We start from the raw sequence: 23983 nt of genomic DNA on the forward strand, positions 1-23983 counted from the left end.
GATGCAAAAAGAAGTAATTCTTATACAAATATTCAGATCTCTATTGTATTGTCCTTTAAGACAGGGGGTACTGGAAGAAAAACTTAGTATTTTAACTGTGTCTCCATTTGGGTTTCAACTTCTTTTATGAGATTAAACAAAATTCAAAAAATTCAATTGAACTATACTGAGGCCTAGGTCTGCATTATGTCTTGTGCAGAGAAAACATTAGAATTATATGTTGCAGGGATTTATTTATTTATTTAAAGAGCTTTTCCTGTATTGTCTCAAATACCTTGAGCATTTATACACCTATTCTTCTTCAACTACCTGGCTAAGAAACAACTGCAAGATTTAAATTAAGAGACAGAAATATACAACCAGGCATCTTACATGGAAACATTGTGCCAACCATAGCGCAGAGGTTGCCAATGGTAAAATCTGAACATGCAAGAAGTTCAAGACCTTCCTACTGTATCTAGCAGAGAAAAAAAATAACAATGCAAAGACTAAGTACTTGGTAGAATTTTAAAAACTCCATTTAGAGCTTCTTGCATGATAAGTGCCCGTGAAATCAATCTAAAAACCAGACGAGTACACATGCCCAAAGTTTGCAAATTCCACCCAAATAGAAAAATGAGACATAGCAAAACAGCTATGCAAGTGGTCTGCAGCAAGAAATTGTCTAGAGATAACTTTGAGATATTTATAAACAAACATAACATTACTGAAGAGGGAAGCAATACTATAAACAATAGGGTCATATTGTAACTTTAATTGAAAAAAAAAGTGACATAGCTGAAATGCTAAAGGAACATCTTTAAAGGTTTTTTTTGGGTGGTGGGAGGGCATAGTTGGGTTTTTTAAACAATCATAAATACTCTCAGACTTGTACTGGGATGAAACAAGAGTGGCATCTAGTGGCTTGCAGTGTTATGATACTTATTCCCATTGAACGGCTGGGATATATTCCAGACCTGCTTTTCTACAGTATTCATTACACTCGTCTGGACTATAATCGAGTATCTGGTGAGTATCTTGCTAGCAAAACCTAGGAGTAAAAATATATATATATAAAAAAAAATTTAACATGTGAAGGAATCAATAAAGAGGTACTATTCTCTGTTTATCTGCACTTTGTTAGCAACTTAGCCTAGAAGCAAGTAGATTGGAAATGTTTTGTTGTTGTTGTTTTTTGTTTGTTTGTTTATTTTTAAATCGGGCAAGGAGAAATTGCACAGTCTCTAACAAAATATTTAGTGCAGCTATTGACTAATAGCGATCTATTCTTTCTGTATGCATGTATCCAGTTAGCACCTTTAACTATAAAGAATATTAACACAGAGCTTTCATACATCGAATATATTTTTGGTGGCATTTTTCAAAGTTAACTTATATTTTTTTCATGAATGGCATATTTTTATTGTGAAAATATTGGAAAAATTTCCCCAATTAGGAATTTTGGAAATTCTTCATGAGACAGCGACAGTATGTTTGCAGGAACAGATATCATGAGTTCTTCACCTCTGCTGGAGCAACATTACTTTGCTTGCTGAGGAAAGAGTACAGTATTATACAGTATTAGGGATACTTGATGAGTTCTTGATCCAGGTTCAGTTTTAGTTATATATTATTAATCGTTTTGCAGTTGGAAAAAATCTAGCAGAGTCTGCATGTAACTAATTACGAAGGAACTTATGCTTTTTAAATTAAAGAAATGTGCAGAGGTTGCTTTTGGGATATGGGACAGGGCTAAGAATACATAGCACTAGAGCAGAAATTTTACTTCACAGTACAGCAATTGTTCCGCTTGAACAGCAAACAAACAGGAAAATAAATTGTCTATTTATATTCCAAAACGAATGGTAGATACTACAGACATTCCTGATTTTAAAAATATCACCACTGAAAAGTACATTTGAGCAACCTAATCTGCTTTGTATTTGCAGTGCCTACCTTTTTGAAGCTGTTCTCTGATAGTAAAATTAAATTCTCTAGTAATCACTGCACAACACAACTACACAATCATGAGTACCTATTAATGGATATTACTGTTTACAACTAGGATGACAATGAAAGCAAATGTTGCAAGTACTGTTACCATCAGCAGTTCAGAACTGCATGTCAGGAAGATCTCAATTACAATCAATGTTATACACAATGCCATTAAATATTTATAATTAACTTATAGTTAACAGAATTCAAGAGTTCTATGTTAATGCAGATATAAATAACAACAATCTAAGGCATTAAAAAAGGCTAGGCTGCAACACAGAATAAAATATAAAAATCTGTATGTCGTGGTAATTTCTTATTTTAAAGTTCAATTTGCAAAACTCAGAGGTTATTTTCACTTTTAAAACTGAAATGCACTATTACTGCAGAATTTAAGTAAGGACCCTGATTCTGCCAAATATTGATTTTTACCAAGTTCAAACAGCTTCCCCCACCCCTACTCCTATCCTTACCCTTCATCCCCTTCAGTTGCCCCCTCCCCCCTCCCCCCCCCCCCCAAAAAAAAAAAAAAAAAAAAAAAAACTTTTGGTTGAGAAAGTTCTCTGGGTTATTATGGTTGATAATGTGAAAGCCTAAACATTAATCCCTGGAAAATAAGGAAATAATTCTGAAAAAGGTATGGAGGGTGCAACCCTTATCCCATATTCTGTCATTTCAGTAACAGAGTCCAAATCTGTACACTTTAGGTGCATCCCAACTCTCAGTAAATAGTTTTAAATATAGACAATTGTGAAGCCTTAGTCAGTACATCATCTGCTTCTAACATACATCACCAATTTTACACCATTATGTCCTAGCTATTAAGCTTTCTTTATTTGTCCCTTGAGTATTCAGAAGACAACATCTGTATGCCTTTTTGACACACTGGCAAAACTCGAAGTTTAAATTCGTACTGTATGTTTTCCCATGCGTGGCAGCTATACATGCTACATAGCTCATCCATCCTTCCCTGTGAACTTCTGATTAGGATGGGTAGTACATCTAAGAGTTAAGCGGCAACTGAATTGCATTCCTTGTGTAAGTAAAGAGCATGTAGGGGCTGGAGTCATGGAACGGGGCTCCAATGTGCTCACTGCTATTGCAAATGCACACAGGAACATGCATGCATGCAAAGTGATCCCTGCTGTGGAGTTTTCAGTCTAAACAAGAGGCAAGAGATTTACACAGGTGGACAGTAGGCCGAGAGATTTACACAGATGGACAGGAGATATCAATAAATAATTATGTAATACCTAGCACAAAGATAAGTACCACTGACACCACCAATCACCTTATTTGCCATCAGTGATTTGGGGGACGGGGAATAGAGGAAAGAGCAGCAGAGGATCATTATGGTGAAAAAGCACAATCAAAATGAAAAAGCAATTAAAGTGAATCACCAAAAATGTAAGAACAGCCAATTCCCATCAGTATTTGCCTGTGAAACCTAAAAACAATATCTGCACCAGACGCATTGTGTCTTTTGCCAACTCCCCTTGATGGAGGAACTGACCATCTGCAGAGTCATGTACAATAGCTGCCCTGATGTGTGAATGACCACTTTTGTTGAAGACGCAGAGATGTTTTTAGTTAATGTAAGGCAGTTCAATTGGTAAAATGTTACTAAATCAATCATGTATCAATATACATTCTAGTATCAGGACTGTTACAGTTCAGCATGTAGGGTAACAGTAATGGAAAACAGAACTTGCCATTATGTATCATTAAAGTATAATCAATTACAGGAATCTGTTAATGCTTTCCTTCAGAGAATCAGTCATGAGGAAACACAATCTACTGTGCAGATAACAAACGGAAATGATTTTTAAAACAACGTGACTGGGTTGAAAACATTTTTAAAGATAAACTCTAACAGATTTCCTGACCTCATTTTATTAATGCAGAAGTCGAAATAGACAAAAATGTTTCTTTTTATACTCCAAGAATGGAAAACAAAAGTTCCTATTAAATCTGGGCCCGGAACACACATTTTCCAGCCAACATCCAAGATTGCATTTGCTGTGTTCATCATTATATATTTGCGTGTATATAAAATGATGTCACTGCTTATGGCACTATAAAGTCCAATTCAAATAAAAATCACAGGTTTTATACTGTCCTTCTGGAGCTCACTTGCACTCTGGATGAGGTGCCCCACTCACTGAATTTGCAAGGGAGCACCAGGGCTGATCTGGAAAACAGTGTTGAGAACCTAGGGTGAGGAGTCAGGCAGGCACAGGGGAAGCTAATGACAGCATCAAACAGACATAAGGGAGGATTTGCACTGCAGAAATGCTTGGTCAGTCAAAAGTAGAACTGCACTTCAGTCTGAAGAGACGGGATAAGACAACAAATGAAAGAAATCGTATCCCATAAATTCTCTCTGTTTTTTGTTTGGTTGGTTGGTTTTGGGTTTTTGTTTGTTTGTTTGTTTTTTGTTTAGTTAGTTTGTTTGTTTTTTAAACATGACTTCTACAAAATGAGCAACAAAACTAGTGATAAAGATTTGCACATCAAATGGTATACATAAGGTTGAAATGAAGAGCTTTGAACAAAATAATTAAAACAAATACTAACCTACTATCCATTTATATGCCTAATTATTTAATACTACTGTCATGGTCAAAACTGCACTAGAATGTAAAGCACAGATTAGGAGACTGCACTTCAAAGTTTTACACATTAGCAGAGAGTTATCATATTTTGAATTCTTCATTTTTATATTAAAAAGACCTGACAGCCCTTAATTGTGACCCTTGGCATTGCTCTGCCTATTCTGTTTTGTGCTATCACTCATTATTCATGCAAATATAATTTTTTTTTTTTACTTTTGCAAATAATTTTCACAAAATCTGAGTTTAAAAGTCATCAGTGACTACTTCACAAACAAGAGCTTTCAAGCAACCATTAAACAAATATGCAAGTATATTTTTATGATAAAAAAATAATATCTCACTGAATTCATACAAATCCCATTAATTATGAATTGACATGATCAATTGACATAATCATTGACATGATCAATGAAATGATGCATGAAAATAGAGGTAGAGGCCAAATAACCTACTTGAACCCAGAAAATTTTCAGACAATAATCATTACCCGCTTTAATTAACTTCAACACAAAAGCAGAGGCTCCTTCTGTTTCAAGTTAATGAAGCTCAACACACAGACACTACAATTATAGACAAAGCACAAGTCTAAAGCAAGTTGTATATTAAGATTGAAATAATGAGCTTGGTATTTTAATTTTGTAGTCAGCAATTAAGGGAGATCCAGAAACAAAGAAACAATACATGCAATTGAAATGTTAAGGCACAAATGTAGCCAGTTTTCTCTCAATATCTTATAAGCCAAAACCAAGAAAATACTCCTCTCCCTCCTCCCCTCCCCCTCTCCCCCCCCTTACAATAAGCAGTATCTATAATACCCTGGAAATATTTCTGCTATGATCTTCTAAGATTTACTCACTTTCATACAATACAAGCCAGAAATGTGACCTCACCTTCAGCTATGAACTGCTTAGTGACTTGCCTTTCTCATATATATTCATTATATTTTTATCTATAATACTGTTATTTCCATTGAAAATGATTGTTGTCTAGCGAAAAAGCTGTTATCCCACAAATAATAATAATAACAACACTATATTACTTCCACCCTTTTCAATAATTTGCCTATTCCTAAATACCATGTTAGAAGAAGATACGACCTTTAACTTAATCTCATCACCAAGCACCTCAAAAAAATATATATAAAAAAAAAAATAAAAAAGAAAAAGATGGTCTGCCATTTATTTCTCTCATTTATAGTTTATTAAACTTAAAGATAATAGAAAAAAGGTGGAAAATAGCAGAGTATGTCTGGGCTGTAGTATCAGATATCACCGCTTATTACTGGCTATCTGCCTGGTAATCATAAATCCATAGGGTAATATTCTAAAATCTTTTGCTTTTCAGGTAGGTGTGAGCCAAAAAAAAAAAATAAAAAAAAAATAATTTTCTATGAAGAGCAGAAAACAGCAAGCACAGCACAATTGAGTAGCAGAATGCATAAATATTCCTGATTACAAACCCTTTCACATAAAGCAAACAGGAAGAGTTTGAAGCTAACAGTATGTACATCATGCAAAAGGTATCTCTGTCCCAGAAGATAGATATCACATAGTCTATGAATGAACTGCTCCAATAAATTATATTATTCCTCAGAGGGGAAAAGAGAGCAATGTTATAAACAGTGACTTCAGAAAAGTGAGAACAATAGGGCATTGAATTTTGCAAGAGTGAATTGAAGATCTTTTTTTCCTGGAGGAGAGCTCAGTATCACTGACCAATGAGCCTTATAAATAAAAACATTAACTCTAGCACTGCCTGCTCCTCTAAGCATCTTAGCATCTCACCCTTTCAACATATCAGAATCAAAGTGTACATGCAAAATAATACAAGACGTACAGAATTAAGCATGTTTCAAATATATTTTTTAAAATATGCTTTCCAGACAGCACAGAAAGGATGCAGTTCTGCCAAAGCACATATCACATACACGGCTTTGTTGATGATAGATTGTGCTGTGCATCTTCTATATGGAAGTCTCAACAAATTTAAAAAAAAAAAAAAAAAAGGAAGAAAAAACCCACCACACTCTGTACATCACCTCCTCCTTGTATTGCTTGATACAAAATGAATAGCCACAGATAAAGGAAAGCCAAGCCAGAGAAGCATTTCTGAACCTTGACAGGATCAAAATCCCCAGAACCACCACCCAAGGAGCAGCAGGAGCCCAGCAGCATCCCAGGCTGCCCTCGGGTAGATGCCCAGCACTGAGGGCAGGTCTGCCGGCCAGCCCAGGAATACAGGACTCGCAGATCATACTGAGGAGCAGCTGGCGCTTTCTGCAGCAAAAAGTTAAAAGCTAGTTATAAAGCTTTTTCAGGTGATGATCTCTCTTTTTTCCTAAGGGAAAGATGCTCACTAATTCAATCCAGTTTCTAGGGTGCAAGTCTTGACAACTAATTCAAACAACTGCTCACTGAAAACATCTGATTCCAAATTTCTGCTTGCTATCACCACTACGACAGATGCTAAGTATTGGTGAGCCTAATTTCATCTCACATGGTCATTTCTGCTTTCCTCTGGCTCTTTATTTGCTTTCCTGATTTGTAATAATTGGATAATATGTAATCAATGTAACTATCTTATGGGACTATCTTATGGGACTTATGTAACTAACTTATGGGACTATCAATGTAATAATTGATAATTATTATTATTATCAATTATTACATTGATAGTCCCATAAACTAGAGAGCTGTTTTTAAACATACAATCTCTGTCTGCTCCGACAACGATAACAAGTTTCTCAGAGGTTTATGGAAATCTCAAGGAGCATATGTTTTTCAAGAACATTAGGATATTTTCCCTTATTGCTATGCAGCGTTCCTCCCTTACTTCCTATGCATACTCATTCTGCCAAAGTTCTCTGAAACCCATTTTTTATGCATATTTGGACCTTACCCACTCACTCTGAGGGTTTCTTTTGTTTTATAACAAAGCTTATGTCAGACAGCTTATTACTGTTTACATAATTGCATAGCCTGACACTGAAGAGGGTGAAAAAAAGTTTTGTTTAAAAAAAAAAAAGCTGAAAATGGTTTCTCCATTTTAGCCTTACTGTAAGCTAAGGTAATGGCTTTTGAGAGGCTTACAAAAAGATTACTGTTAGCACTCTTAAACCACAAAGCAATTAACACTTCACAGTTTTGCCTTTATACGTTACTTACTTGTTTCTCCTTTTCCATCTCTCTTTCTGGCACTTTACAGTCTTGTGACACCTACCTCTTATACCCCACTGATGCTTTCTTCTGCACCCTCCCCAGTCTTCCTCTCCCAAGCCACACTTTCCTCTTGTTTCCCTTCAGCTTTCTGCTCCTTCTACCGTGGGCCACCCAGATCCACAGAGCTGGAGCCGGGCGGATGCTCCGCTTCCCAAATGGCAGCCTGCCTTGAAATGCAGGGACAGTTGCTGCCTTCTCAGCTGCAAGCTGTGGCCTGCAGAGATCCCGTGCTATTTTCACCCTATGGAAAGGCAATCACACTGGCAGAAGCTGTTCTGGTTTGAGTATTTGGGGAAGGAATGTTGGGTGTGTTGAAAGAGGAAACTTTTTGAGGCCACAAGCAAAGATCTCATGTGCTTTCTCCCAGCTTGATATGACAAAATTCAACACGATTTTAAGGCTGATATCACCATGTTAAAACTGCAGCATAAAGTATTGTCTTTGATTTTCTGCTAAAAGTTCATTTCCTGTCTTTTTTATTATTTATTTATTTATTTATTTTTATTTTCACACTCCTTGAAAGTGAACATATCTGTTTAATTTGACTGACTGTTTCTGGTACCTCGTTATCCTATCACATGTACAATACTGACTTATTGCTCTATTGGAATAAGAGAATTGCCTTGCAAAAAAACATCAAAGAGCATTCAGTGCTGCAAACACTGAGTTTATCACTATTATTATTATTATTATCACTATATAATGAAAACTTCTGTTTTGCTTCTAACCTCAACCTGTGAATTTATGCGAACATGCAAGAATTTCAGCTTTTATTTCTCTTAAACATATCTCTAACTCTTATAGATGCTTACAAAAAGCATAAAAAAGCAACCTGGAAACACTTAACAATTTGAGCATGGGAAAGGAAGATCTGTGTATATGTATTATATGTGTGTAATACTTTCTGTTCAATCTTGTTATTGCTGTTAGTTCTGATGTGTGATTCTTCCTGGTTTTGGAAAATAAATTTCTCTTTTGCAGAATTGCACCAGAGGGGAAAAGACTTATGCTGCAGCACAGATCCACATCCTGAACCAAGCAGAAGAGAGACTCAGAGCCAAAGCAACAGCCCTATCCATCATTTTTTTTTCTTAGCAGAGTGTCTCACAATCTTCTGTTGCAATTGTTTCACATCATACATATAATTTAATGTTCACTAAAGAAGCAGCTTGAACAGGCCCAGTATCCTCACCGAGTGCCCTACTTACAAGCTGTTCTGAAACAAAGGTTTCTGTTGCTCAGAAAAAGCTTTGTGACAGCTCAGTGTTTAAGTGGAGAAGTTGAAATTTTGAAAATGCTCTGGGGATGAGAAAGCTATTTCCTTCTCATTTCTGGTAGAAAGCAAACATAGTAAAGGGACAAATAAATACAAAAGGAACAATGTCGGGGAGACTAAAGGAACTGCTCAGTCATACTATTCTTTGGGAATTGTATGGTTCAGCTTTCTGTAATAATGTAAAGCAGACATCAACAGGCAAAAGTACTACATTTGTATTTAATGAGTGAGATTGAACTGGTGTAACTTTCCTCAGGAGGTTACTACTTTGTGTGCATCAATTCTAGAGAATCTTTCACAGAATCACAGAATCATCTAGGTTGGAAGAGACCTCCAAGATCACCGAGTCCAACCTCTGACCTAACACTAACAAGTCCTCCACTAAACCATATCACTATCTTTAACCAGTAACATCCAAAATTCACCAATATCTTCATAGCTCCATAGGCATTTAGCTTTTCTTCTTTTCCCTTCCCAACTTTAAGAAGTAAAGAGCAAAGAGGAGACAAGATGAAGTGCTCTCCACTGCAACAGCTTGTCCTTACAGCTGCGGATCTGCAAGACAGTTTGTGGCACTTCCACTATTAGAGCAGTTGAGAAGTCACTTTCAGCTCACAGAAATCAACATGAGTAAAACTGAACTAAGAAACTACTAAGAGCAAAAAAAATTTTGTTATTGCTGTTTTCCTTTCAGAAAGAAGTATAGAAGCATTTTCTGGAAAAAAAAAAAATATATATATATATATATATATATATTACTTAAAGGAAACACTAAAACCGAACAAGGACACTAAACAATTATTTTTATCATTTAACAGCATCCTCTTATGCCTTTTAGTTCACTGACACTAGATGCTCATACTTTTATTCCACTTTTCCTGTATTTTAAGCCCTCAAACTGCAGCAGTTTGAGGGCTCTCTTAAGAGTTCTGGGCTTTTTTTCTCTCTTAAGAGTTCAGGGTTTTGCTGGTTTTTAATCACATTCTGAACTCTGCATTTACTGTCTTTCCTTGATCTCCCTTGCCTTTTGATGAGTACAGAAAACTTTGAACTATTCATGAAACACAGTAACAACAAAACTTCTGCAGGTCTTGGCAGCATCCCTGCATCATAGCTGTAACCAAATTATGCCTTTGGCTAGACGTGTATAACCTTACAGAAGAACAAGTCACATAATCACAAGTGTTAGAGGAACACAAAGATGAACCCCTGGAGAGTAGGTCCTGTGTGATGCACCTTGGGTCTGAAGAGTTCCAGAGGCAGATTTTACAGCTGAACCAACTGTAATGTTTCCAGGCATTAAAGCTACCCCTGCAAGAGTTCCTCAGGACCATGAAAAGTTAACCATTGATAGTTAAGGATATCTTCTTCACACCTTCTTATTAGCTAAAGTTACGCTATCCACGCCCCATAACAATATAGCTGAGAGCAATGTAGTCTGCAAAGCATTAAAAAGGAAGCACTAGAAAAAGTTAGGCTGTCAGATCTCACATTAGGTTTCCAGGTTTGGAGATTAGATAGATTGATTTCAGATTTAGAAAGTAAGCAGCTTAGACATATAATCTGTGAAACACATCAAACATCAGATGTTCCACTGCTATTTTAAACACAATTTTAAAAAAGTCACTTAAGTCATTGGTTTTAAGTGCATGAATCCATCAGGCTTCCCTTTCGATTGTGGATGCTCAGAACACTTCAAGTGCTGATTCAGGCTTGTGGGCATAGTTCTAACAGGCAGAAAAGTATTAATACCACTAGAGTGTAAATCTAGTTCTGTGCCTCATTCAAAGTTACTGAGACAATAAACATTCAGACTTCTCTAAAATGCTAAGATGAATATCAAGCGTGTATACTGAAACCATCCAGCAAGTGAACCAAAAGTCATAACCAAACATTTTATTTTTATATATTTTTATATTTTTATGTTTGAGAAAATGTGGTAGGAGGACAAAGCCTGTAAATGTGTGCAGTTGTATCAGCTGCATATACAAGTTCCTGTGTACATGACAGTTCTGGGGAAGAGTATTCCCCTTCAAAGACTCTTCCTTAGGTCTGAACACCAGCTTCACCATGGTGTTCCACTGAATTATGACAAGGCAGTTTACATCTTCAGCAGTGTTTACCCAAACACAAGGCAAGTAAATGATCAAGAAGTCAAATTTCAGTTAATAATAATAAACTGAAAATTCTTTCTAACAGATCATCCCCCCTCAAGAAAAGGATAATATTCTCTTTTTCCCCCCCCCCCCCCAAATATTTTTCAGACATACAATGTGTCAACAAAACTAAAGCGTGCTATAGAATCAATTCCAAACTTCATAGAATCATAGAATATCCTGAGTTGGAAGGGACCCTTAAGGATCATCAAGTCCAACTCTTGACACCGCACAGGTCTACCCAAAAGTTCAGACCATGTGACTAAGTGCACAGTCCAATCTCTTCTTAAATTCAGACAGGCTCGGTGCAGTGACCACTTCCCTGGGGAGCCTGTTCCAGTGTGCAACCACCCTCTCTGTGAAGAACCCCCTCCTGATGTCAAGCCTTAATTTCCCCTGCTTCAGCTTAACCCCGTTCTCGCCGGTGCTGTCACTGGTGTTAATGGAGAAAAGGTCTCCTGCCTCTCAACACCCCCTTACGAGGATGTTGTAGACTGTGATGAGGTCTCCCCTCAGCCTCCTCTTCTCCAGGCTGAACAGGCCCAGTGACCTCAGCCGTTCTTCGTACGTCTTCCCCTCCAGGCCTTTCACCATCTTCGTGGCCCTCCTCTGGACACTCTCCAACAGTTTCATGTCCTTTTTATACTGTGGTGCCCAGAACTGCACACAGTACTCGAGGTGAGGCCGCACAGCACAGAGTAGAGTGGGACAATCACCTCCTTTGACCTACTAGCGATGCTGTGCTTGATGCACCCCAGGACACGGTTGGCCCTCCTGGCTGCCAGGGCACACTGCTGGCTCATATTCATCTTGCTGTCTACCACGACCCCCAGATCCCTCTCTTCTAGGCTGCTCTCCAGTGTCTCATCACCCAGTCTGTACGTGCAGCCAGGGTTTCCCCGTCCCAGGTGCAGGACCCGGCACTTGCTCTTATTGAACTTCATGCGGTTGGTGATCGCCCAGCTCTCCAACCTATCCAGATCCCTCTGCAAGGCCTTTCCACCCTCATTCGAGTCCACAACTCCTCCAAGTTTGGTGTCATCAGCAAACTTGCTCAAAATACCTTCTATTCCTACATCCAGATCGTTTATAAAAATATTGAAAAGTACCGGCCCTAAAATGGAGCCTTGAGGGACCCCACTGGTGACCGCCCGCCAGCCTGACGCAGCCCCATTTACCATAACCCTTTGGGCCCTGCCCGTTAGCCAATTGCTCACCCATCGTATGATGTTTTTATTTAGCTGTATGGTGGACATTTTGTCCAGTAGGATCCTATGGGAAACCATGTCAAAAGCCTTGCTGAAGTCCAAAAAAATCACATCAGCTGGTTTCCCTTGGTCCACCATACGGGTGATCTTATCATAAAAGGAAATCAGGTTAGTTAGGCAGGACCTACCCTTCACAAACCCATGCTGGCTGGGACCAATGACTGCTTTGTCCCCCAGGTGCGCCTCAATAAGTTCGAGAACCATCTTCTCCATGATTTTACCAGGCACTGACGTGAGACTGACAGGCCTGTAATTGCTAGGGTCTTCTTTCTGACCCTCCAGCACTCTCTCTGGGTCTGTGCTTGGCAGTTAGCCCCTATACGTCTTTTCTCATCATGTTAAAGGTGCAAGATTCAGGACAAATGGACCATACTTTACGCCACTTTCCACAAAGGCAAGCACAGACACAGTGTCCTGTATGAAGCAAGAGAGATCATTTAAATCTGTGGAAATATTGTAACAAGACAACTTGGCATACCAATACAGATAGTAATATATCTTATATCCGCAAATACATTATTCAACATATTTATTCCACTTAACATCTATTTGAAGAGTCTTTAGTAACCCTGAATAATTTGAAACCATAAAAACCAGTAAAAAAAAACCCTGAACAGGGTTAAAGGTTCAAATAAGTAACTCTTAAAAGGTCATTTCCTCGTAACTTGCTATAGCTGCAGCTCTTAGTTTTCATCACTAGCAGAGGAAACAATTTTCCCAACCCCAGATACTGCAGGTTAATGCTTTGACATCGGCTCTCACCAGTTCATAGTTTGGTCATTACTCAAACATTCAATATATAACACTGATGAGTTAAACATCCTATCACCTACTTTGATTTATTTCTTTCAATTCTCTGGGAGTTTTATTTATAACTACAGGGCTGGGTTTGGTGGTGCCAATAGATTCAGCCCAGGGAATCTATATAATAGCCAAATAGCTTAGATCATTATACAGTATTTCGGTATATTGATTAGAATACCTATAGAATAACTAAAGACAAAACTAGTAATCTTACTGAGAAAAATAACTACAAGGGACCAGGTCTAGCCTAGGCAAATAATATAGTTTCAGCATTGCTGAAGAGAACATGAGCAGTCTAAAAAATATTTTTTCCAGTTATTTTCTTTAAGTTGGTATTTTTTGCAGTCAATAAAAATATTAATATAATTTATTTCTCACTTTTATCATTTTTGTGTACTGACACAATATTATCTATTCTGTTCTCAAGACATAGGGGGTGATGCTGGACCAATAAAAGGTACAACTACACTTTCTTTTGGTGTCTTCTGAATTTCCAGAATATCTGTCCACACAGATCACAGACTGGTACTATATCACATAACACTAATTCTAAATATTTAATCCTGTCTTCTACACATTGGCCAAGGCAATACAAACACCAAAAAAATCCTCTTCGATAGCAAAATTATATATACTATATTTTATATAAGCCTTCTGTCCCTCTCCACTTCAACGTACACTATCAAATCATTCTGGCCATTATTTTATATTGAACAGATGGTATTATGAGATTTTTGATAAAGAACAACAATCACCCAGAAAGGGTTGCAAAGGGGTCAGTGAAACCAAGATTAACAATTGATTAGCTTTAATGGACCATGACAGTAATAAACAACAGAGCTCTACACAAAGATTTGATTGTCCTGTTAATGCTGCTGACACAAAATGGCTTTTAACTTGGCTTCCTGAAAGTGTTAATATCTTCAAAGCCTCAGCAAATGAAGGACTTTATCAAAGTGAGAACTACCCTGCAGAGAAGAAGCACTTACTACAGATCTCAAAATAAAAAAATAAAATAAATAAATAAATAAATCTATAAAGTGTGTTTCTGATTTTTTTCCAGACAATAGCTCCTATTTCTTCAAGGTACAGTTCAGAAAATAAAATACAGCACACCTCTAAAAGGCTTGAACGTAGCAGAGCTCTAAAGCATTTGAATACAGAAATCAGCATTCATTGAGCACAACAATAATATGAATAATCACTTCCAATGCTCTCATTTTATCTTTACTATAACTTGTAGTGACAGAGCTCAGCATCACAACCTGCTAAATTGATTTTTTTTTATCCTTATCTCTTAAAAGTTCACTCTTTTTTCTTTTTTTTTTCCTTTTCCTTTTCCTTTTCCTTTTCCTTTTCCTTCTCTTTTTTTTTTTCTTTTTCCTTTTCTTTTTCTTTTTTTCCTGAACAGAAATTGGTTACTTGTATTGACTTTTCATTACAAGAAAATGGAAAATGTTTTGTGATTACTGGAAGTAACCAAGGTAACTTCTGAAAACAAAACTTACAGTTCTACGTATTCCTTAGCTGAATGTATGGGAAAGCCTGCTGGAAATGTCTCTGTTTCCCTTAATGCTTAAGCTTAGAATTTAAATGGACACATGGCTAATATTCACAGAAAGATTTAAAATTAATTCTAGATAGCTGAAGTCAAAGTAAATAAAACTCCCCCTAACATGGTGTTCAGGTAACCAAGGATACAGGAATTCAAAGGTAAGATGTTACACATTTAACTATTGAGTAACACTTTCTGTCAAATTTCCCATTATTAGATGGGGATTAGATCACTTGCTTCTTTTAAATTAATCTGTTTTTTAACTACACCCTTTATTTAAGCAAAGATTTTCTTTTTAAACATTTTTAACTAATTTTCAACTAATAGTCTGGCTCTAAGGGCTTCTAGGTAAAAGAGAAAAGAAAAAAGAGAACAGTGTCTGCTTTAGACACAGATCCGAAGGCAAACCATTTGCTCAAATCAAGGTCATGCTAATCCATCCCCGTGGGTCCCACCCCATCTGCAAATTCAACTCTTCTACTGAACAATTCCTTGCCAGTGCACTGTAACAATGAAACATGCTGCTAATTACTGAGTTTAAATATCTTGACCTAGGCAGACACGCAAAGAATTTAAATGAAATCTCTAAAAGAGTAAAATCCACCTGCCAGGTCTCTCAACACACACATCCTGAATGTGTAACCTGTCAAAATACTGAGCCAGCCTTCATTAATTCCATCTTCTGTAATCAGCATCCTTCTATTACTCACAGCAGTTCTTCACTTAAGCTATTGTATAAATCCATACTCTTATGACAAATATTGAAGAAATCTATTATTAGCAGTTACCTGCAAATCAGCATCAAACTCATGTTTCAGGTAAGCATCTTCTGCAGCTTCAACAAGACGCTGGGAAAAAAAAAAAAAAAAAAAAAAAAGTTTATTTTTTGAAGTAATAGATAGTATGTTAAATCCAGGAGTTTCTTCCAGTATTACAAAAAGAAAATAATTGTTTGAGAACCGTGTAATTCATCATCTCCACATGATATCTGCTATAATATTTCATTAATTCAGAAAAATAAATAAATAGAAATAACCTAAACACAGTTTTAAAAAAAAAGGATCAGAGTTTTTAAATCCTCAGCATCCATGCTTGGTGGTACAAAATTTTCAGAAGAGATCAACTACTAATTAATAAAGATAAAAATACAGATCATTTGCTCATTTTTTCCCCATCACAAGTGCTCAGCATCCTGCAGCTCTCACTCAGACACTGATTTTTAAAAAACACAAAATCACGTCAAGAGGCTTTAACACTCTGGACTTCATTTTGCATATAGATTCCCTTTGCAAATCTTTCTTAAAATTAAAATGAGAAGTATTTCCTAATAATGCTCTTGATTGAAAGCAACTTAAATAAAATGGAATTTCTTAATAATAAATCAAATATAAAAGATTAGAAAAACAGATGTGAGGTTCATTTACCTAGCAGATTTAAAGTGTTGTGCATACTACTTCAACATGGTGTATAAACACAACAAGAACTGTCTTCTATTACGGAAGTAATATTTACCAAATGACAGTAATTCAGTAGTACTTTTTCCTCCTTATGCTAAGAATTCTCTGTTGTATTCCTTACTACTATTATCTGAAGGACAAAATGAGGTTTATACTAGGACACAGCTACTTGAAAACTAATTCACATGGGGGTTTGCCGCAGACATTCTCTTCTGAAAAGAGATTACATCCTTTCCAGGATGTTTTACATAGGGTTTGTTACAGCTCTGAGTATTTCAACTCTAAACGCAACTCTTCCTGTGTTTTATTTAAACTAACTGGACATTCATGTATGTACAACACAAAATCAATCAGAGCATAAACTGTCACAGAATATTTTGATCCATCCTTATTCTTTTTTTTGTTTGTTTTTGTTTTTGTTTTTTGGTATATCGGATACTGGTATGTATATTCATTTATTATTTTTTTTAATTGCAAAGCAAGTGAACTCAAGGCTCTCATTCATGACACTTAATGGACAGCTGTGCACACTTCTGCTTCCTGTTTCAAGACAACACCTTTATCAAGTCTTCGGATATAAATCAAAAGGGAATCAGAATTCCTATCAATTGCTATAAAATTTACTATAATGAAAACTATGAAAAATATTTCTGGTTGCCAATTCAGAACAAATGGTTCAACAAAAAACTGAGTTTAAAGCAGAGCCTCATTGGTTCCATTTGTGTTCTCCAGGGTGTGCAGAGCCGCAGCACACCACAGCCTTTCCTCCCACATCTGTCTCATCATACAGCTTGCAAACCCTCCATCCTCTGCTGGGCTCCTGCAGCACACTGCTCAGCAGCTCCCAGCAGGAAGGCTGTCCCACCTTTTCCTTCATTCCTTACTCCCATACCAGGGAAGCCAAACCAGAACTGAACGGAAAGGCATACTAGCTCACCTTCCTGCAGGCAGCTAAAAGTAAGCAAAGCATCATGACAGGTTGCGTGAAGGCAAGCCATGAGAAAATATTTTAAATAAAGTGTGAAAATCTATGGAATTGTTTCAACTGCTCCTGTACTGTATGGATAGTAGCAAAAATGCAACTTGCAATTTTTTTTTTTTTTTTCATTTAGAATCAAAAAAAAGTCCAAACTATTTTGGTAGGAAAGCCTGGGAACCATGAGGATTAAACAACTGAATAATTTCTGAAGCCCATCTTCAGTGTGTTAGTGACCTGTTGATGCTGTTTTACAAACGTAAACATCATTCCTTAATTATGAAGAAGGCACTTAATGTAATATAACTACTCTAATTCAATGCATTTCTGGAGATGTGTACCCCTTTATATCAAAACCATACTCATATTACTACTCTGCACACGTAATACAAAAGATCATGACTGATGAGTATTTCCAAGTGAAACGTAAACATAAATAAATAAATAAAGTGAGGAAAAAGAAGAGCCAAAAAAAAAACTTAATACAGAAAAGAATACATGGAAAAAAGTTTTTTCTTACTGTGCTGAAACACTTAGTCAACAGAAGAAAAAATATGATAGTATTTCATGAGATATCAATACCTAGTGGGCTAGAAAAATAATTCATAGTTTCTTATAAAGTTTGCATTGATCCCTATGTGTTTCAATTACATTTTTGCCTTAGTGAGGTAAATTTAAACCAACATTTATCCCTACATGTTAGAAATAGCTAGAGAAACATAAGATGGGCAATAGTAGAAACATCTGGTAAGGAGGGCAGCACTGAAATGAAAAGTACGAACTGATACTATATTGATTTTTCATTAAAATGTCAGTTGTATTTGTTCTTTCAAAAAAAAAAAAAAGAAGTTATATGTACGTCTCAACACTCTTTCAATGCAATATTCTCTATAGGAAACAGAACAACATAAAAGCGATCTACAGAAACATTTCCTGGGAGAAGCAGACACAAATGCTTCATCCTTAAAAATCTAATAGGAAAAATTAAATTTAGGTACACTGAATGTAGATAACACAAGCAGGTACTACATTTTCTGTGTAATAGTCCCTAGTCACAGGGTTTGCTTTAACTATCTCAGCACCATCAGAAAGGAGACTGTGAGAAATCTAGGACAGCTACAGAACAGGTAAACTACTAACAAGCTGAAGTCCACAAAATTACACATTAGTGCATATACACAGATGATATCAGAATGAATTTTTTTTTGGAGGAGGAGGGGGCTATTTTGCCTTTTTTTTTTCTTTTCATGCAGAAGTTCCCAAAGGGATGAAGCATGATGGAAGAAATTTGTTAAAGCTTGGAGACAGAAACATGAAAAATATGTCATACTGTAATTTTTTTTTTTTTTTTTTTTTTTTTTTTTGAGGTCAACGAAACAATAACCCTTTAAAATATTTTAATGACTGAGCAGTTATCTAGCAATGATTGCTCAACACTTTGCATGATTAGTGATCCTAATTTAATACTTTATAATGACACTCTTAATACAAATGCCAATATATTTTCATTAGAGTAAACATACTCTAAAATCATTGCTGTAACAAATAAATGTTCACCAAGCTGTGGTTATCCTGAAGGGAGTTGTGAGTTATCTATATATTTTACATGGAATGAATTACCAATGCTCAATGAGCTATTTTTGGAGTTAAACCTTTTAAGACTTTTTTTTAGGAGCATTTAGCTCTACATGTTCGCAACATGCATGCACACAGAAGTCCAGGGCAGCATACAATCTTTGGATAAAGAACAATTTCCACATTCTATGGCAGTTCAACTGAAGCTCCCCTTGTTAAGGAACCAAGCCTTGTAATTTTTTAAATATGCATAAATTTGAGAAAGATTAACTGACTTAGTTAGCATACCAAAATGAAGCATGGATACAAACAGGGCATGAACCAGGGAAGGGTACAAATCTCACACCCTCAAAAGAAATACCAAAACAGTCACCAAAATCAAAAGCCAATGTTGGATGTTTTTGTAGTATCACAGTTAATGTAGAGAAGGCTGAGAGAATAAATATTTTTTTCTTCTCAATAACATAAAAAAAAATCCACCAAGCCACTTAAGATTAGGATAATTTTTTGACAAATATTTTAAGTTCAGTAAACTGATATTCCCAGATAAACTCTCATTCACGTTAGGTGAAAATAAATGCAGAGGAAAATAATTTTTAGGAAAAACAAGAAGAAAATAAAGCACAGGGTATCAATTTTAGCTTCTGAGAAGATATCTACTGTTTCCATGTTTCTTGTAAGGCTTTCAGCTCATTTTTCTTTAACTGTCCTTCATTAGAATCACATTTCCAGTTAGAATAAATAAATTAACAAGCAAAACAGAGCCTGAAACAGTTTGTGAGTTCCTGAACCACAGAATGTCACTAAACCATATCCATAAATGCTGCCTGATGTTATATTCTTCTCTCTCTTCAGTTATCAAATCTTGAAGAAACACATTTATATTTGATAGTTTCTGTTCTCTTTTTTTGAAGGTAAACCAATTGCCACACATAAAACCAGAAATGCTACTAGAAATTGCTCTCTTCTCAAAACCAAACAGTTACAAATTTCAGAAAAGAACAGAAGACTGCTCTGCCTTAGCAAGATGCTTATCGGTACCAAGCTGGTTCTAGTTATAATTATTTGTCAATAACATAAATAGTTTATATTCCATAACACTAATGTGATGAAATTTCTTTTCAAAACAGCCAAAACTGCTATACTGGAATGTACCTAAACACAACACTATGAAGTAACAGAAAATGAAAGCTCTGCTCTCTCCATGGTAGATGCTCCTTTGTTCCATCCCAGCCTCACTGCTAACAAAGCAGCTAAGAAGCACAGCTTCAGTTCTGTGTGTTAAAATGCCACCATGTCAGCTGTCCTTCTACTTGCACATTATTGCCAAACTCTCTAGACTATGCCTCAACATTTCTTTCAGTACTTTATGTGAATCTTGCCAGTTTGAGTTGTTACATCTGCTCTGTGCTACGCATTGCACAATCATCATTTTGGGTCTATAACAATTTCATCCAGGATACTTCAGGCAAGGTTCAGTCAAGGGCCACTGATTCTGGCCCTGCTCTGATGGACATAACCATCAAAAAAAAAAAAAAAAATTTGTAGACAAACCCATAGGAAGCTCTTCTATTCTAGCATCTCAATAAATTCAATTACAACTAACAGGGAAAAAAAAAAAAAAAAAAAGCCTCAACCCAAACTATAATCTTTCATCTTTTCCCCATGGCATTAGATCTGTTGGAGATTCATCACCCACCCAAATCTTGTATACTTCTTCACAGTTGGTTTGAGATGTGGTTTGTAGATGAAAAACAATTAAAAGCTTTATTAAAAAATGGCACAAAGTCTAATCCCAGGAGCATCCTAGGAATACAACGCAAAGTTAATAATGAAAAACAACTGCATACAGAAAAAAAAAAAAAAAAAAGGGGAACTTAAGCAAGCTTAAAAACCTGCCTCCCAGTGTTCTTTGTATGAAATTGTAACAAGGGCTTCTCAATCAAATTCAAACAAAATTTGTAAATAAAGACAGCAGGTAGGAAAATGAAGGAAAACTAGTCCTTTGAAAGATGTTCTTTCTTTAACAATTTGCAGCAATTATTTATTATTACATTACTGAAAGAACAAAACCAGAAAATGTTCTGTAGTGGAAAATACTGACAACTACCAAGAGTTACACTTTTTCAGATGAAATACTTGGTGTAATTTTAATAACCTTGTTATTGATTTGACCATCAAATTTAAGATCAAAGTTTATTCAGATCAAAGTTTATAATAATTGAGCTGTGAACATGCCAAGAATACTTCCTAAAGTGCAGCCAGATAACTATTTACAGCACAGTTCAGCAGGTGAGTAGAGTCTTGGGAGAGAAACCAAAGCTTGCTTTTCAGTCAGAGTAATTTTCTTCACTGGCTCCTTTGTTAGAAGCCAAGGTTGTGCATGTGGGAGCACTCAGTAACAGATTACCAAACTTTAAAAACATTATCCACGTATCTTCCTGTGACTTCCCAATATTGGGGTTCATTTCAGGAGTGAAAAAGGGATTTCCTTTTCAGGCAACCTGTGAGGCTACAGATGCTTTGAAAACTTCTGAAAAGTTTGGGCTGTTTCGGGGGGAAAATGAAAGAATAAAAAATAAAATAAAATAAAATAAAATAAAATAAAATAAAATAAAATAAAATAAAATAAAATAAAATAAAATAAAATAAAATAAAATAAAATATTTATTAGCTTGAAGTGTGTTTAGGTAATATTCTGGCATGGGTGGTAATTCTGCTGCAGTCAGAAACCAGAGTTCGGGGTTTGCTTCTTTTGTAGTTCATTTAGCAGAGAAGGTAAAGAAACCAACAGAGAATATTTTATGGTGTCCATCAGTTCCCTATTATTTTCTGTGCTTGAAAACAATATCATGTAACATGGTGATGAATGCAATGATGTGGAAACAGGCCTCGGTCTCACTATTTCATTGCAAATAGCTTTGCATGTGCTTGCCATAACCAGAAAAGCAGTGTAGATATCAGAGGCCAACGCTGACTTTAGAGGAATATTTGCTACCATCAGAAACACATGGATTTTTAGACAGGCCAAGAACATCCTTAAAATTTGGCTGTTTCCCCCCACACACCCCTCAAGATCAGGGCAGGATCTTGAAGGGGAAAAATGGTTTCTTTTCAGAAAACACAGCAGCAGATTTTATTTCTTATTCTATTCTCCTCAATTACAAGTACTTTGAAGAAAATTCTATCATTAAAATTGCTGTTGCTGTGCTTCAGACACATTGAAAATTATTAAGCCTGTTATCTTGATATAAGAAGAGATCCTACTTCTCGTGGCTTAAGACAAATATTAATCTTGCAATTAATGTCATATCAAAACCAGACTGCTCTAGGACTAGTATCAAATTCCCCTCCAACTTACTGGGCAATGCTCAGTCACAGTGATGCATCAACACAACCAAAGCGTAAATTATAAATAAAGAAAAAATAAATTAAAAGCTTAAAATATGCAATTATTGTAAATAACTTCAATTATTCTCTTTTATTTATTCAAGACTTGCAGATTTTTGGGTTGATCATTGTTAGAGAGTTAGTTGTTTTTTTGAATCAACAAAGATCTTGGTTGGCAAAGAGCTGAACAGACAAATGAAACTGTAAATGGATTAGTTATGATAAAGTACATGAACCTCACATGTAGCATGACGGTGGTTAGGACAATTCTGGTGTAATTAGATGCATTTCTAACTAACTAGGTTAACACTACAACACCCTATTTAGTTACAGCATCTGGAGATTACCATGGAAGGAAGGCCACAGATGAAGAGGTAACATTCTACTGCATTCTACTGGGCTCAAAGGTGCACAAAGCCAATAAATCAAAAAAAAAAAAAATTACTGATTTTGTTGCTATCACATTATGCCTAACACAAAGCAGAAAGGAATCGTGCTAAATATGTTTTTCTTCTGTTCTTTTAATTTCGTAAGTCCCGGCCACCAAGGAATCAGTTCCACTCCAGGTGCAACCTGAGGTGGTTCCAAGGCTATTTAAAATTTGATGTGCCTGCACTGAGTACTGCAGTGCCCAGCTCCTTCAGCCACCTCTCCTGCACCTCATGGCCAAGGGAAAGATTCTTCACCATTTCACACCAATCATGTATTTATCCAAGGTTAGATAACGCTTTCAGAAATACCTTTACATAGCTTTTTAACTAACTCCACTTGCAATATGAAAGCTCCATTGTAATTTTTTGTTTTCACAACTGATAATTCACAACTGATACATTGCTCCCTTCCCCATAATTTAAAAAATTTATATTTTTTTCTTTGTGAAACACCTTCCGAAATCAAGGAAAGCTGGTCTGTGTGTGTACACAAATGCACATATATAAATAAGCATCTGTGCACACATCTCTCTCTCCCTCCCTAAGTACAGTGTCATTAGAAGCCTGTAAGTATCACCACGATTCTTAGTCCTGTCCCCTACACTGATATCATGAAATTAAAACATCTAATTCTCACATGTAACCCTCCACAGGTCACTCTTTCCAGCTGACTTCATCGTGCTCCTCCTAGTGCCAGGATATCTTGCTGCATTTGAGTACTGTGTAAACTTACACAATGTCTGAGCAAAAACACTTTGCCCTTTGCTCTGACAGCTCTCAACACCATTGCTGGATGCTTTGCAGATATTGTTGAAAGAAGATTTGGGATAACTGTTGCCATGTGAGTTCACTGAATGCAAAATTCTCTATTGGTAGGATTCATCTTGCCTAACTTCAGCTATTTCAAAGTTAATCACCTCTCTACACAAGTTAACTAAATGTCCTCCATATGTAGAGACAGAAAACTCTGAAGAGCAGCTCATCCCATTCTAAAATAGTTAGTAAGATACTGGGAAGGGAGAACTTTGGAGCTTTTCCTTCACTCTTTTCTTTAATAGATGTGTAGCTGTATACAGCTGATGTTAAGGGAGATGAATCCTACATCGTATGTGCAACATAAATGGGTTAAAGAAACACGGAAATATTCCCATGCCTACTGAACAGGGGAAGGAGCCTTGGGGTAACACCTTGTCGTGACAGCTGTCTGGGGACTAGGAACCATGCTGAGGTGTTTCTATGCTATGCACGTGCAGAAGTGTCACGCAAATCCAACTGGCTGCTCTGTTCC

General features: G+C 36.3%; 1 protein-coding gene across 8 annotated transcripts in view; it reads right to left on the reverse strand.

Annotated features, from left to right (window-relative positions):
• The window catches only part of CACNA2D3 (calcium voltage-gated channel auxiliary subunit alpha2delta 3), a 518406-nt gene that overhangs the window by 311382 nt on the left and 183041 nt on the right, over positions 1–23983 (reverse strand). For 7 of the 8 annotated variants that reach the window (XM_032193911.1, XM_032193905.1, XM_032193903.1 and 4 more), the window contains one exon: positions 15655–15714. The exons of the other annotated variant lie outside the window; for it this stretch is intronic. In XM_032193911.1, coding sequence (XP_032049802.1) covers positions 15655–15714 — 60 coding nt within the window. The remainder of the gene's footprint in view (positions 1–15654; positions 15715–23983) is intronic. 8 annotated transcript variants of the gene reach the window in all.

The sequence above is a fragment of the Aythya fuligula genome, chromosome 10 (genome assembly GCF_009819795.1).
Source record: "Aythya fuligula isolate bAytFul2 chromosome 10, bAytFul2.pri, whole genome shotgun sequence".
Taxonomy (NCBI): domain Eukaryota; kingdom Metazoa; phylum Chordata; class Aves; order Anseriformes; family Anatidae; genus Aythya; species Aythya fuligula.